Source organism: Phyllostomus discolor, chromosome 15, assembly GCF_004126475.2.
Source record: "Phyllostomus discolor isolate MPI-MPIP mPhyDis1 chromosome 15, mPhyDis1.pri.v3, whole genome shotgun sequence".
Classification (NCBI taxonomy): domain Eukaryota; kingdom Metazoa; phylum Chordata; class Mammalia; order Chiroptera; family Phyllostomidae; genus Phyllostomus; species Phyllostomus discolor.
The window spans coordinates 20237272-20252480 of record NC_040917.2 but is presented as its reverse complement, the minus strand read 5'-3'; the positions used below and the strand labels follow the sequence as shown (position 1 = coordinate 20252480).

Below are 15209 nucleotides of genomic sequence, written 5' to 3'. Positions count from 1 at the left end.
GGGTTCTCGTCACAATCATCTCCTGCACAATTACCTCCCCTGAATGAAACCATCTTGGCTGGGGACAAAAGTATGGAGGACGGTGACTTAATTTTTTGATTAAGAAAAAAAAGGAGTCGAGTGAGCGAAAGCAAATGATTTATAATAAGTCCACGGAACGTTCTGTACCTATCTCCTTCTGATTAGAGAGGTGGCGTGGGGCCCGGCTCATTAGGCAGAAGTAATGAGCCGGACTATATGCCATCTCTAATTAGAGAGAAGATACAGTAGGTACAACTGTACCTATAAATTGATGGGAGAAAGATAAGAAAAATTATTTTTAAATATCCTTTCCTCCTATAGCTCTCCAATGCCCGGAACTTAACGAGAAAATGGTAATAAGAACTAAGTCACATTTGAAAGAAACCCTTTTCCAACGATATGTTTTCTAATCAGAAGTTAAATTTATTTTGACACAGTTTGAAAAGGACTATCACATTCTATCCGCACCATCCTTTTGAGGCATTAAGTCGATAGTCAGTACACTGCAGTGGGGTGGGAGCCAATCCTTCCAAGTCCACAGTGCGGCGCGGACAAATTTATGGTGCCACTGCATACTATGAGCCACACTTGGGGCAATAAAACACTTTCAGAAATATTAATGGCGATTAAATATTGAAACAAGGCTCTCAAGATTTAATGTGTTGTTAAGAAATTCGGCATGCAGAGTACTTTACAAAATTCCTCAATATACTAATGACTCCAACAAAGTTTCCAAATATATATAGGTTTCTTAAGATGTGACTTAGGAAGTTTAGCTTGATCTCAGAGCATAGATAAATCAAAATAATGGAATTGTTTATAGAGACTTTGTCTTTTGCTCTCTCGACATGTCTGTGGAAAGACATTGGTGTCCGATTCACAATCAGGATGTGGATGTTCGAAGAGCTTAATAACAGCTCCCACTTACTGAGCACTCACTATATGAAAAGCAACATAGTCTAAACATATTAGCTCATACAGTTTTTATAATATCCCTGTGATGCACCATGTGATAGAAGAGAAACCTGAGACAATCTCTGTGGTACAGGATCGGAGTAGGGGCTCTGGCAAAGCAGCCCACAATGCTGGGTGGGGTGCTGGCTGTCCCCCCACTGTGCCCCCAGGTTCTCCTCTCCCACTGGAGGAACCGGAGGCTCAGGGGCAGCCATGTCACGGGGGAGGGTCGAGGTGGTCAGCATGTAGCTGTGGCCTCTTCTCTTACCCTCTAATGCAGCCTTGGTTTTGGGGGTGCCGGTTGGGGGTACTTCAGCCTCCCCCCATGTTCTGGGGATTCCCTCAGTGGTATCTTCTTCCTGAACAGTTGTGAGTCCTTCTTGTGAGGACGAGTGAAGTTAGAATAATTGTGTCGTGGGCTTGGGAACATCGCCCCAAGGACACGTGTTTTAATCGAAGGCTCATAACAAGACTGGATTCAATCCTAGGCTTATTTGACACCAGAGTTGGAAATTTCACCCCAGGGTTTTGGAGTGTATAAAGAGATACAAAAGTGTGTATCTTTAATTTACATTTGTGGCTTGATAACCCAGGTTATGAGGGAAAGCAAACTGAAATTTTGCATTATTTCTAAGTCAATCATAAAAGAACCTATAAATGTCCACGTGACAACTCCAAAGCCATTGCGTTTTTTTCAAACTTTTGCAAATATTCGAGGGCCTACTACATACAAATGATAGGATTACAAAACTATTAGAATTAAAATTTCACAAAGTCGTTGGAGTTAAGGTCAATAAAAAACTGAAGGTACTTTTATATGATAGAAACAAAATTAGAAACTTAGTTCAAAAATTATGCTTGGTAAATCTGCATGAAAAAAGGGACCACCAAGTACAGAGGACTGAACCTTACACATGTGAGTAATTTCTCTATGCCGAAACCTAAAGACATGGCTGAAAGAAATTAAACCACATCATGTTCACGGGTGGGAAGATTTGGCCTTGTACGGTTGTCCATTCTCCCAAAATTGAGTTAATGATTTAAGTCTTATTGAAATTTTTGTGAAATTTGCTGCTTCTAAAATTTCTATAATAGCCGAGGCAATCTTGAAAGAAGTAAAAAGGAGGAGATATTAAACTTCCAGATATTAAGACTTTTGTGAACTACCATAATGAAAGCTACATGTTTCGACTCAAGTACAGGCAAGCACTGGAACAGGACAGGGAGCTCGGGAGCTAAGCTGCCTCCACATGCACAGATGTACCATCTGTGACAGAGTTACCACCGCGGAGTAGTAGAGAAATGGTGATCTGCTCACAGAAAATGTTTGTAGGTCAATTAGATGTTCGGGTGGGAGAAAAATGAATCTGGACTCCTACCACACCCCAAGATCAATTCAAGATAAAACACAGGCCTGAATGTGAAGGGTAAAAATAAGAACACATCCAGCAAAAAAGTGTTCATGATATTCGGAATATAGCTCAATGAGATCTTAAGCAGGACATAAAAAGGACTAAGCATTAAAAAAACTTGTGAATTTGACTTCATTAAAATAAAAAATGTCTATTGCTCAAAGAACACCATTAAGAGAATGAATAGATGAGCAATCGCCCGGATGAGACGGCCATTAATGTGTCTGTCAAAGAACTCATATTCAAAACATCGAAGAGCTCCTATTAATAATAAAAGATAAACTGTCCAATTTAAAAATTCGGCAAAAACTTAAATAGGCACTTCATGAAACAGCCCATTCAGATGATCTGTGAGCATAAGACAAAGTTCTCAAGACCAGCAATCAACAGGAAATGCACCATGCGCCTTCCGGAGCATCAAACAACAACATGTGACAATACACTGTGGGTCAGGATGTGGAACGACTGAAATTCTCCTATTTTGCTGGTTGGATCACCCATTTTCGAATATTAATCAAGTATTTCCTAAAGCTAAAGAAATAGTGACACACAGTAATAAATCTCATAGGCAAAGTGCTGAGCAAAAAAAAAAAAAAATCAGACACAAAAAAGCACCTACTATGTGATTTACTTTGCATGGCAGTGCAAGAAGGGGCAGCGCTAATCTGGGGTGACAATCTGTACTGATGTTCTTCTGGCTTTCCCATTGGAGCAGAAGTTGGAGCTACAGGAAATGTTCTGTAGCTTTTTCTCCTGGGTGACAACTACACAGGTACACACACAGATTAGAAATTCATCAGACTGTATCTTTAATATGTATGCAGTATGTTGCATGAATGCCTTTGCTGTCCTTAAACATTTAAAATATTTTAAAATTCCAATAATGCAAAGCTGTCGGGCTATCTAAAAACGGGAAGAAGTGTGTGCACTGTGACATTCTTAACTGAAATGAGCTTTTACAAATAAAGTAAGCAGTTCTGGAGTACAAATACAGACACAGACCCCATGAGATGCAAACGATCAAAACGTATGTGGAAAGCTAGTCAGACTCACTAATGGCCAGATAATCCTAAGGAGGCACCTCACAATATTTTTCAAAGAGAGAGAAATGGCAAAGGAGGAAACAAATGAAAAATCTATAAGGTCAGCTAGTGTTTAAGGAAGAAAGGACTTGCCTATATTTTTAAAGAAGGTTGGAAAAATTTCAGGAGGTAGGCTGCTGCTACAGATTAGGGTAATCTTTCTGATAGATATGAAAATATGCAGTGACCACATACTTCAACTTAACTTCTGTGGGTCTATGTTAGGAAAATAAATATAATATTAGTAATGGCATTACACATCAATATGGTTTAGCACACACGAGGCTCAGTGCTAGTTATTCATTCATTCAACGTAGACTGAACAACGACTATATTTCCAATACTGGAAAAACGGCGATGCTTTTCATGACACAGCCTCATCTGATCCTCACAATGGAACTGTCATATCATCGTCATCGGTGTCATTTTAGGTTTGGGATAACTAGAGAAGTGATGCAGGCCACATGGCTGGTAAGTGGGGAGATGGGATTTGAACCAGGTACATTTACACCAACAGTATAAGGTCCTAAGGAACTGATCATCAGGCAACTGTTCAAATGTGTGTGTGTGTGATTGTGTGTGGTGGTATGCGCCTATTAGAGCAACAGATATACATACATATTGGACACATAATGTTTTCTACCAAATAACTGCTAATAATATTGACATATTAGAAAAAACATACATGTTCATGAATAGAAATGTGTGTAAAAAGTTTTTGTTACAGCCACACAACCATGCACAACACAGTCATTTTAAATGAGAAGGCACATACCATGAAATGTTGTCTGTAACATTTGGAGGGGAAGTATTTATTTTTAGAGGACTCAAGGGAAAGCATTTGTATCATAATTCCATTTGGGGGAAAATTATATTTATAACCATACTTCTAGCAATGGGCACTAAAATTTTGGAAGGGTATAAAGTTAACTGTACCTATCTATGAAGGTAGAAAAAAATGAACTCTATTTTACAGAGTTCTGTATTGTTTGCATTTTCTTGCAATGAGTATTTTTAATAGCATAAAATAATATTTTTATTTTATAGTACAGTCAATTTATAGACCATGTGCCAGTAACTTCAAGATAATTCTAAATTTAACTTCTGTTTCTTTCAGTATGTGGTGTGTGTTATCTTCTTAAACTGTATGGCTGTTTTTAGGAGGAAAAGCTATGGAAACCATAAACCGAGCTTATTACATGTCAAATATCATTTCTCAGTTTGTATCTGATACTCTACGTCCCACTTTACCAACAGCCCTACAGTGAAATCGAAACCAGAAAAAAAAGAAAGAAAATACAGCTTATTACATATTGTTCTTAATTTAAAAACTGATCACAGTAGATGCATTCTAATTACAAGGTTTCCCTGGTATAGTGGGTTGAAGTGAGCCACCCCCCAGAAAAAAAAAAAATGTCCACCCACAACCTGTGACTGGAGCCTCATTTGGAAAACCCGGTCTTTGCAGATGTAATTAAGGATTCTGAGATGAGACCACCCTGGATGAGGGTGGGCCCTTTAACCAAGAGTATCCTTAGAAGAGAAAAGGAGGAGGAGACGCAGAGGAGAGGGCCATGTGACTATGGAGGCAAGGACAAGACTTACACAACTCTAGCCAAGGGGCCCTAGGGGTTCCCAGCCGCCACCAGAGAGAGAGAGGCTGGAGGAGAATCTCCCTCTGAGGCCGCAAAAGAAACCAACTCTGCGAATCCCGATTCCCGGCCTCCAGCCCAGAACCGTGCGAGAGTCAAGTTCTCTCGTACCGAGCCCCCTCCCACTTGGTGCTAACTTGTTAGTCATCCTAGGAAACAGATACAGCTTCACACTTTACAATGTTACTCGTGACACTCTCAGGAACAGCATAATGGAATACAATAACTAATGCTCTGCAGTCGGCGTCTTACCGTGCGCGCTCTGTCCTATCTGCGTGGCGCCAGAGGCAGCATCCGCGACTGGACCACGCAGAGTCCGAGCCTCAAAGGCCGTTCCATCCTCCTCCACCCCATTGATGAAGAAGCTGATTTTCGTCTGGTGCACCTGTAAGAAACGGTCACCGTCATGACGTTAGTTGCACAACCTTTCATTTTGCAATAACTACACTTCGGCGGTCTTAAGTTGATTTTCTGTTTCTTCGCTTTCTTCCTTCGGGAAGGCAGAAGAATTCACTGTCATGGCTCAATGACATATCTCTGTGTTTATGTAACTAGATACATGCCTACGTATTATAGTTTCGGGCTGCAAGGACATCGACCGGCGTACTCACGGGTACATGCAATTGTCTGTCCCTTACGTTGGACAGCTCTGACGGCCACACTTTCCTAAGTTTTTTGAGGCTACATTGTTGCTTTAGAGACTAGTTAAACATGGTGTAGCCATACTTGGGAATAAACACAAATGAATGCAAAAGAAATATTCAAGACCAAATATTTGTATTGTATGTCTATGTCACATATACACATATATATGGCATATATGGCATAAAATAATTCTGTTTAAGCTCTAACGCACAGTACTTCCTATAAGCATTTACTTTCTTAGGTGTTGGTAATTCTCAGCTATACTCTTCTATATACAGAACTTTTAAAAATTGCTAATCTTTTTTAGGCTAATTATTTAGGCAACTTAATAACTCTCTAGACAAGGGCTTAGTAAGCTTCCTCTGTAAACAGCCAGAGAGTAGTTTTTTTTTTTTTTTATTTGCAAGCAAACAACCCAGGTCACAATGGTCCGATTCTGCTGCTGTAACAGGAAAACAGCCAGAGACCACATACGAAAGATTAAGCATGGATGTCTTCCCGTGCATCTTTTATAAAAAAAGCAGGTGCCTGGCCAGATTTGGTCTGTGGGTTATAGTGTGATGATCCCTGGACTGCGCCATTCAAAGTGTGGACATCTGTGTTTGTGTGATCTCTGAGCAGCAATTCAAGGTTTTGTACAGACTACTTCATACGTGGTATCTCTACAAAATCTCCAGTGATTGCATACTTCTAAATAAGCTGAGCAGCGGATTTGACATCAGCTGTATTCCCTGCAAATGGTCCCATTTAAGTGCTTTTAAGTTGAACGGAAAAGGAACCGTTGGTACTCCCAGCAAGAGGCTGTCTATGACAGCAAACAAAAGGCCAGTGAGGTGGGTGGGGTCAGGAAAGAGGGAGAGAGAAGTCTAACATCCTGCAGTTGAAATGTTCGATGCTAACATTCTAACGAAAATATATCAAGTCATAGCACTCAAAATGCCGGCCTATTAAAAAGGCCTCACAGTAATTGACAAAAATAAACCACTATTCTCCAGCATCTTGAAATCATGGGAGTGATTTTCTTAAGAACCCCTACAAACATCCCCTTTCTTGAAAACAAAACCAAACCTGGATGCTGGTAATATTAATTCTTAAAAAAGTTTTCCGGTATAGCTTTCCTGAGTTCTTTCAACCCGTTTCATTTAAACCACGTTCATCCTTACACCCGCTTTCCCAGTGTTGTGTTGCACTTAATTACAGAACAAACCTCCTCCATAAAGACCGGAAATCACACACCCGCTCCCGGTGGGTTCGGAGACATACCTCTCTGCTGGGTAGCAGGGGCTGTATTTTTTTTTTTTTTTTTTGCATCCCATTTTTTACAGCCTGTTACTGTCATTTGGTGTTTGACTGTTATCATTATAAAAGATACAGGCTTTTCTACTTTGTTATTTGTAGCATTATCTCATGTTTTACAGCATCTCTGAACAACATGCAGGCACATGAAATATAACTCGCGAAAAGTTCTCGATGGTATTAATGCATAAAAAAGAATGTGGCTCCATCTCTACTGTCTTTACCCAGCCAAAAGCTGATGAACGGCCAATTTCCCTTTATCACATTAGCACAGCCATGAGGGAAACACATTTGTTCTAGTCAGCTACACTAAAGATACTATTACCAATCTAACATATACATGTTTTATATCAGCAGTATTCTCAGAGCATGAGAGAGCCAGCCATATATTAACACTAGCATGACAGTTTATTTAAGAAAAGAAAATTGTCTCTGTAGAGGGACAGAAGTTAGAAATGTATGGCGAAAGCTCAGTGTCACCGGTCTAATAAAGGTAATAATTCTTGGGCTTTCTTTATAGCAGGTAACACTCCTGTGACAGGTGTGTCATATCATTCAAATAAAAATGTTGTCTTTTACAAGTTTAAGTGCACCTTTATTTTGAGTCAGATAGGAAACATGTTTTTGATTTTCTCGGTGCACTGTATTAGATCTGTCGTCGGGAGTTCAGGACCTTCTTTTTTTTTCTCTCTCTCTCTTTTTTATCAACTCATCACATATTCGCTTAGTGGAAGGATTCAGTGTCACTCACAGTGAATTCCGGAAGGATGCTTTCACTTTGTTGGTGCTTAAAAAAAGTGATGGATGATGATCCCAAGCCACTCTGGCCTGTTGTCCCTTCCCCTACCAACCGCCTTTCCATAAATAAGATGAAATCTCCTCTGGTGCCCGGCACCGTGTTTTATATTCCGAGATTCTCTAAACTACTTTGCAATTCTGGTTTGGGCGCCCAGCCCCGAGAATGTGGCGAGATGAAGGTGGCCTTTCGCAATAGCTCATCCTGATGGTCCCCTGGCCAGTTGTTTAGGGGGATAGAAATATATGCACTAGAATTACTGATTGGTGAAGAGAAAGGCTTTCGCTGAAGTCAACTCCCCACCTGTCTCGTCCTCCGCCCCATGAGGACCAGAGGAGCTCGTGCATGCTCCTTGGTGTGGCTCGAAAGAACGAACTGGCGAAATCAGTAGCAGCTGCAGAGAAGCGTGGAATCTCCCAGAAGAGACCCAAAAACACTTGGGAAAGAAGAGGTAGGGAAGCAGGACCTTTTCGAGTCTGCCTGCTCTCAGGGTGTGGTATTTTATTTTGACCTCTTTTGGGGTCAGATTTGTGTCCCCGTGATAGAATGTACTCATTCACTTGAATACAAGAGTGGAATTGATTTTTTGAAAAAATAGAATCCTAGCCCTGGCTGATGTAGCTCAGTGGATTGGGTTCGGGCTGAGAACCAAAGTGTCACAGGTTCGATTCTCAGTCAGGGCACATGCCTGGGTTGCAGGCCACGGCCCCCAGCAACTGCACATTGATGTTTCTCTCTCTCTCTCTCTGTTTCTCCCTCCCTCCCTCTCTAAAAATAAATAAATAAAATCTTAAAAAAATAGAATCCCTGACCATTCTCGCGTGAGTATAATTTAAAAATCCACAAAGTCATACAGTAGATACCTGAGAAGCTACTGAGGGAAAAACATGCAATGAGGTCCACCTGGATTACAGTAATTGTCCCCGCTCACCTGGCTTATTGTAACATCAAATCTTTGTTCTCTTCTAGTCTTGCTGGCCCCCGACACACAGAAGGCGCTGCTGGGGGCTGGGGGAGCCGACATACAGCGCCTGCTCTGACTTCCTCACCTGGGAAACAGTTCTATAGTTTCCCTGTTACCTCCGTCTTCCCAGTTTAAATTTAATTCGATAAAGCAGCAACCCCGTACCCACGCTGGCCCTACGCGTTACACCAAGAAAATAAAATCGCGATCCTTTCTTTCAAGGAGCTTGTGTATATAAAACAGCAGAATCATTTTAATAGTGTTTGAATCGCTATAAATGATGACGTTTGTTTTTGATTTAAGTACCGATGCTTCCCTGGCTGGCATAGCTCAGTGGATTGAGCGCAGGCTGCGAACCAAAGTGTCGCAGGTTCGATTCCCAGTCAGGGTACATGCCTGGGTTGCAGGCCATGACCCCCAGCAACCACATATTGATGTTTCTCTCTCTCTCTCTCTCTTTCTCTCTCCCTTCCCTCTCTAAAAATAAATAAATAAAATATTAAAAAAAAAAGTACTGATGCTTCATACAGTTAGTGAGTGAAGTACTGTCTTTTCAGGGAATGGTTTTGAGAAGTGACATCTTGACCTGTTGACATGTGATATGTAATGTATTTTAGGGTCTCCCCTGTGAGACACGCCTGCCCAGAATCCACTCCCAAGCCCCTAGGCATACCAGTTCCACTCACGTGGTGGGTCTCATTTTAAAGCATACCCATTTTAACCATTTTGAATAACACTTTTTTCATCGATTTAACACAAAGCGATCTGGCAGCGGATCTCACATCCAAACTCACTCCCACATTTCGAATGTGAAGAATTGAAACAGAAAACACTCGGATGTGGCCCCAAAGAGACAACTTGATGGAGGAAAAATGTCTTGCACTTCCTGAAATACAACTGCCCTGAAATAGAAGTTTTATTTCTAGACTAAAGAAGGATTTGCATAAAAGACTTGACTATGCCATCTATAATTTCTAAGCATAAGGAAGGCAATGGAGTCTGAAAATCCCATAAGGTTGTTTTGAAACATCACACGTGTGTTCTATCCCCGGCCCGAGAGAGTGTGGGATGCCTTGGCTTACCCCCCTAAACCCAAGTCCTCGGGGCCCCCCTTGTTTATCCCACCCAGTTTGCCTTCTAACCTGTCACCCACAGCCAATGCCAGTGTAATCGGTGAGGTCGCCTCACGGTCGTAGTGAAGACACAAGGCTTCATCCTACCTCCGTGTTTCACTCAAGCTGTTTCCCTACGGGAATAACCTTCCCGCCGCCTTTCACTTACCTACGTTTTCAGTATTTTTCAGTGTACCCTCCACTAACCCTCTGTCAACTACTGTAGCATATTTATTAAAAAACTAGCAAGTCAAACAGTTCTAATTTTTTTTATGTATATTCATTCTCTTATCCATATAACAACCCTCAGGCGGGGTTGGGAGTATCTCCATTTTAAAGAAAATGAAGTTGAATCACAGAGAATTGAGGACAAAACAAAACACAACAAAAAAGGTTGTATTATTCAAGGTCCCATCGAAGGTTCACTGGTCGCAGAGCTTGTTTCCGCCGATTTTAATTAGTCCATACGCCTGGTTTAGGTTTAGAAGCAGCAACCATCCAGTGTAGCGTACGTATCCAGTGAGCCTGTCCCTGTGGCTCTACACACGGGTGACTCAGGCTTCGTGTCCGCTGGGCCCCCCACACAGAACGGTGGCAACCCCGATGAGGCGTCCAGCCCCTCGCCCTGCGCCGGGCACTGCGCCTTGCTCATATCGCTTCGACTTCTCAGACTGCCCCTCCACAGATCTACTGCCCCCCAAATGAGGACACACGGGTTTGACTGCCCCAGCGTTCTGCTTCTGCAGACTTCAGGGACACTCCCATCTTCGCCCAGCTCCTGCCGTCATAACTGAACTGAACGCTGTCCCCTTGCAATGGCAATGCCAAAGTCCCAGCTCTGACATCTCACCAAACAAGCCTTCCACCTGTTCCGGGAAGACGCTGACGCAGATGCAAAGAAAAGCGATGTCCCTCTCCTCCTGCGTCCTCTTCAGGATAAATGTGTGTGGTTTCTGCAGTGTTCAAAATAGGACATGGTTCTGGGTCTCTCTCTCCTTAACATGTGGTTCCAGAAACACTAACATCTTGACATGGGGTCTGGCTGGCCAAATTAAAATGGGATTATCGCCTTAATCTAATCCAAAAGTGCCTGCGAGACTTTTGGCAATGACCTCATGGGGCTGCAACTGATAAATGGAGCAGAGCTGACTATTCGCTCAAGTACTTACCTCGCTGCTAAAGCACACCCACCCCGTCCTGTACGCGTGCAGCAAAGTTTTGCGGACCCAAGGACAGGGATTTATATCCATGCTATGTTTCATCTTGTTAGATTCAGCCCATTGCTTCAGGCTGTCAAAATCTTTTGGAACGCTGTGTCTGTCATCCAACATATTTACCATCCTCCAAGATTCGTGTCATTTGCAAATTTGATGAGCGTGCCCTATGCGCCGGGCAGATGCTCAATAAACACTAACTGATTGATTGACTAATTGATACTCCAAAAATAAAACCGCCAGCACAATCTACACCCTGTTACAACTCTAAGCAGTAAAAAGGCACCATTCCCTAACAGATGACATAGGTCAAAGTGACCTTGTTCACTAACGGTCTTCATCTAATTATTTAATGATAAAGACTCCAGTGTGTTAAATGGTCTCTAGTAAGCTATACTTATACAGACAATACAAAACAACAGTTGAGGCAGAAATGAATCACATGGGTTGCCTGTTCCCAATCCCAGTGTGAATTACTGAATAATATTTATAACTTCTTTTTCTTCAACGATATGAAAGATACTATAGAAAAATGACTCCGTATATAGGTACTACCCTCAAAGATTTTTCTAGTTTGTTTTTGTTTCTAATTTTCATTTCCCATGAGCCCACATATGGGATTCCAACACTCCCTCCTCTTCCTGGACCACCTTCTCCCCAGAGCCCCCTCCACATCTCTCCCCGCCCCCACACTTTTGGTTTTACTTCTCTGAGCAACTTGGACAAGCTTAGCCCATGAAGGCATCTGTGGATCACATTTTCACACTATGCATGATGCTCTGGATTGCTATTCTCCCCTTGCTGTCTATTAAAGCTCTCCGTATATTACAACTTCCTACAAACAAGCCTCCAGTGCAATCCATCTCTAAAAATTTAATACAGGAGTGCAACTCATTTTCCTTGTCCTGACTTGACTGGATATGAAACTCTCACGGCCAGTTCTTCCCAAACTATTAAATTACTCTCTTCTTCTCCCTATTTAAAAAAAAAAAGCTATTACTTTACCATACAGATGATGGAAAAATCTGCCAATGGTCTGATTTATTGTGGGTTCCCCAGGTAATAAGGATGCACCCAAACTATTTCTATAGATGCTGCAAATCCAGGGGTCCTACTTTCAAAATGGACCCACAGTCCACTCACTGCTCGCCACCTCTCCTGCTACGGCCTCGGCCCAAGCCACTGCCACCGTGTCCCCCAGGTCTCGCACTGGCCTCCCTGACGTGATCTGTAGACCCCAGACGGCAGCCCAAGGGTCCTTCACCACCGCAGAATGAGATCATGTGACTCCTTTGCAGAAAGGCCTCCAGTGAGTTCTCACCTGGAGCGAAAAAGTGTTCTACAACGTCCTGCCCCGCTCGCCTCCTCATTGCCTCTGGCTTACTTCCCGCTAGGGTGGCCCAGACCCTCTGTTCCAGCTACTCTTCCATCCTCAGATGTTCCTGGCACTTATTTTCCTCCAAGTCTTCTCATTTTCCTATTCCCGCTCCTTGACATTATTGCCATAGACCCTTGCTGGCTTATTCCATCATCCCCATCAGATAATTCCCCAAATTGTCATTTGACCAAAACTTCTCCCACCTATGTGATCTAGAATTATAGCCCGCAATCCTTGCTAACCCCCTACCCTGTACGATTATTCTCTTTACCCTCACCTAACTTGTTGCGTATTTTATTTATTTTTCTTTTTTATTGTTAGTCCCCCTTCCCCACCTAGAATATAAATTCCATAAGAAGAAGTTTTTTCTTTTTCTTTTGCTATTTTCTTCACTGATGTTCCCTCATTTCCCAGAAGAGTAATAGTAGCAACTGTTAGGAACTCATTAAATCTTCATCTAACCTGCCTCCGGAAGGATGAATAGGAATTAACCAAGTATGGAAGTGGTAGAAGAGAAGGAATAAGTCAGTTGTAGGAAAAGAGTAAAACACAACCAACAAGAAAATGGGAAGACATTTCAAAGTCACCCCAAGTCTTTCGTTTATGCTGATCAATCCCCACCCACTCTGTTCATTTTTCTTCCTCTTAAGGTGTTACACTTATTTTTTAAAGATTTTATTTATTTACTTTTAGAAAGAGGGGAAGAGAAGGAGAGAGGGAGAGAAACATCAATGTGTGGTTACCTCTCATGCGCCCCCTACTGGGGACCTGGCCCACAACCCAGACATGTGCCCTGACTGGGAATCAAACTGGCGACCTTTTGGTATGCAGACTGGCATTTAATCCATTGAGCCACACCAGACAGGGCAGTTAAGGTGTTGAATTTAAAATCACCTCTCTCACTTTGCCCCAAATCTGTCCCTGTTTTTAAAATCTCTTTAAATCATAGGGATAAAATTGCGTATGATTAAGTCAAACCACGCCTGAGGAAGGACAATAACAATGGTGGGTTTCTGTTTACACCGTTCAAGGGATGTGAGCTCACTTGTGACCCGAAGCCACAAGGGTCAGCAATCAATCAATCCTTCCACGCAGAGAGATATATAGGAAATCATTCTGTGTACAATCCAAAAACTACGCTTTGTGCCAGGACTCCATTGACATCTTAAAGATCCGGAGCAGTAATTTGTGAGTTGAAATGGAGCTCTGCTACATAAACAGAACAGAGGCAAAGCACCCACTTACACTGCACATGAGTTATTCCCACTAACACCTTCTATGAGGGCAAAGTAGTCCATTCAATAGTTAATGGGTTATTTATTCATTTTATGTCCCTAAAAGAAGTACATCGTTCTCCACAAATACCTGTCTTCCAGCTTTCCTGTGTCCTCTTAGATTTTTTCTCAGCATTAACAGTACTAAACAAAATGTTTTTTAAATGTTTCATAAACTAATGAAGAACAGTCACTTTAAACTAAAGGAAAAAATGTGAATTTCTTGAACCTCCTTCAGAGGACTGTATTATGAAATCCCAGGAAAACTGCTTTACCTTCGAAGACATTCTAGAACTGAGACTAAGCTATGCACAGCGACCTTTGTTTAGAGCTGGTTCTCTCTGCCCCAAAGCTGGTGAGATCGTAACTGTCTGAGCAGATTTTTCTCCATCAGCCACGGAGAAGCACTCACACATTCAATTTGGCATTGTCAAAAACCGTAGTAATTGGCAGTAACAAATAGGCATTCTTCTAAGGTAAGAGTGAAGTCAGCCCTAAAAAACAAAAGCAGCTATTTATGGGTCAAAAGCAGAACATCTAGCAAAGTTAGTTTCCTTCCTTTATCCCTTCCACAACTACAACAAAGATGAAGATGGTCTCATGAATTCAGGAGAAGTAAGTGCATGTCTTCATTTATACCTGGAGAACTTCATACTAGCAATTTGATTACCAGATTACAGGGGTGTGCTTGAAAATAATATTTTGTCTTTTTATAATTCATATTTATTCAGTTCAATTCTTACATATTTCTTCCCAACCCACTTTCTCCCAAGTAAGCAGCAGCTGTCAAAAAAAAATCTCTGAATTTGATGGCATAGTTAAAATAGTTCATCTCTTTTGGCAAAGCCTGAATTAGCCTCTCCAAAGGGTGACAGGGCTCAGAGGTGTGACATCCAGAATGAAAACTCTGAGTGGGGGAAACATTTGCATGTTGATTTTACTTCTTAAAGAAAAGCAATGCATTTGTAACTGCTTTTCGTGTGTCTTTAGAAAAAGCAAATCAAGATGAAGGTGGATATTAAAGGGAGAAGCCATTCAAAGAAGGACTAGAGCTATAATATCTAGTATCAAAAACCAAGACAGTATCCGATGTCTCTTGCCTAATACCTCCTGCTGCATGTTACTTCGCTGGTGCTTCGTATCTCTCAATGTTTTTAACACTGAACATTTGTGTGAGTTAGCATATTTTCCCCACCAGGAAAATATAATCAGGTAGTATGGTAGTTTTGCTCTAATTACTACAAATTCATCTATGCTATTTAAACACTTAATTTGAGACTTAAGGACTTAGGAGACTTTTTTTTTCCTAGCACAAGTCATCAGGATGAAAGGATGTAGTTGTTATTGTTGCTCAAATATCAGCTTCTGCCCTGGCTGGCATAGCTCAGTGGATTGAGTGCGGGCTGCGA

At 41.7% G+C, this 15209-nt stretch overlaps 1 protein-coding gene across 1 annotated transcript in view; it reads right to left on the bottom strand.

The window, feature by feature from the left end:
- USH2A (usherin) overlaps positions 1 to 15209 on the bottom strand; it is a 511215-nt gene that overhangs the window by 467972 nt on the left and 28034 nt on the right. The window contains exon 4 of the mRNA XM_028531335.2: positions 5374 to 5506. Coding sequence (XP_028387136.2) covers positions 5374 to 5506 — 133 coding nt within the window. The remainder of the gene's footprint in view (positions 1 to 5373; positions 5507 to 15209) is intronic.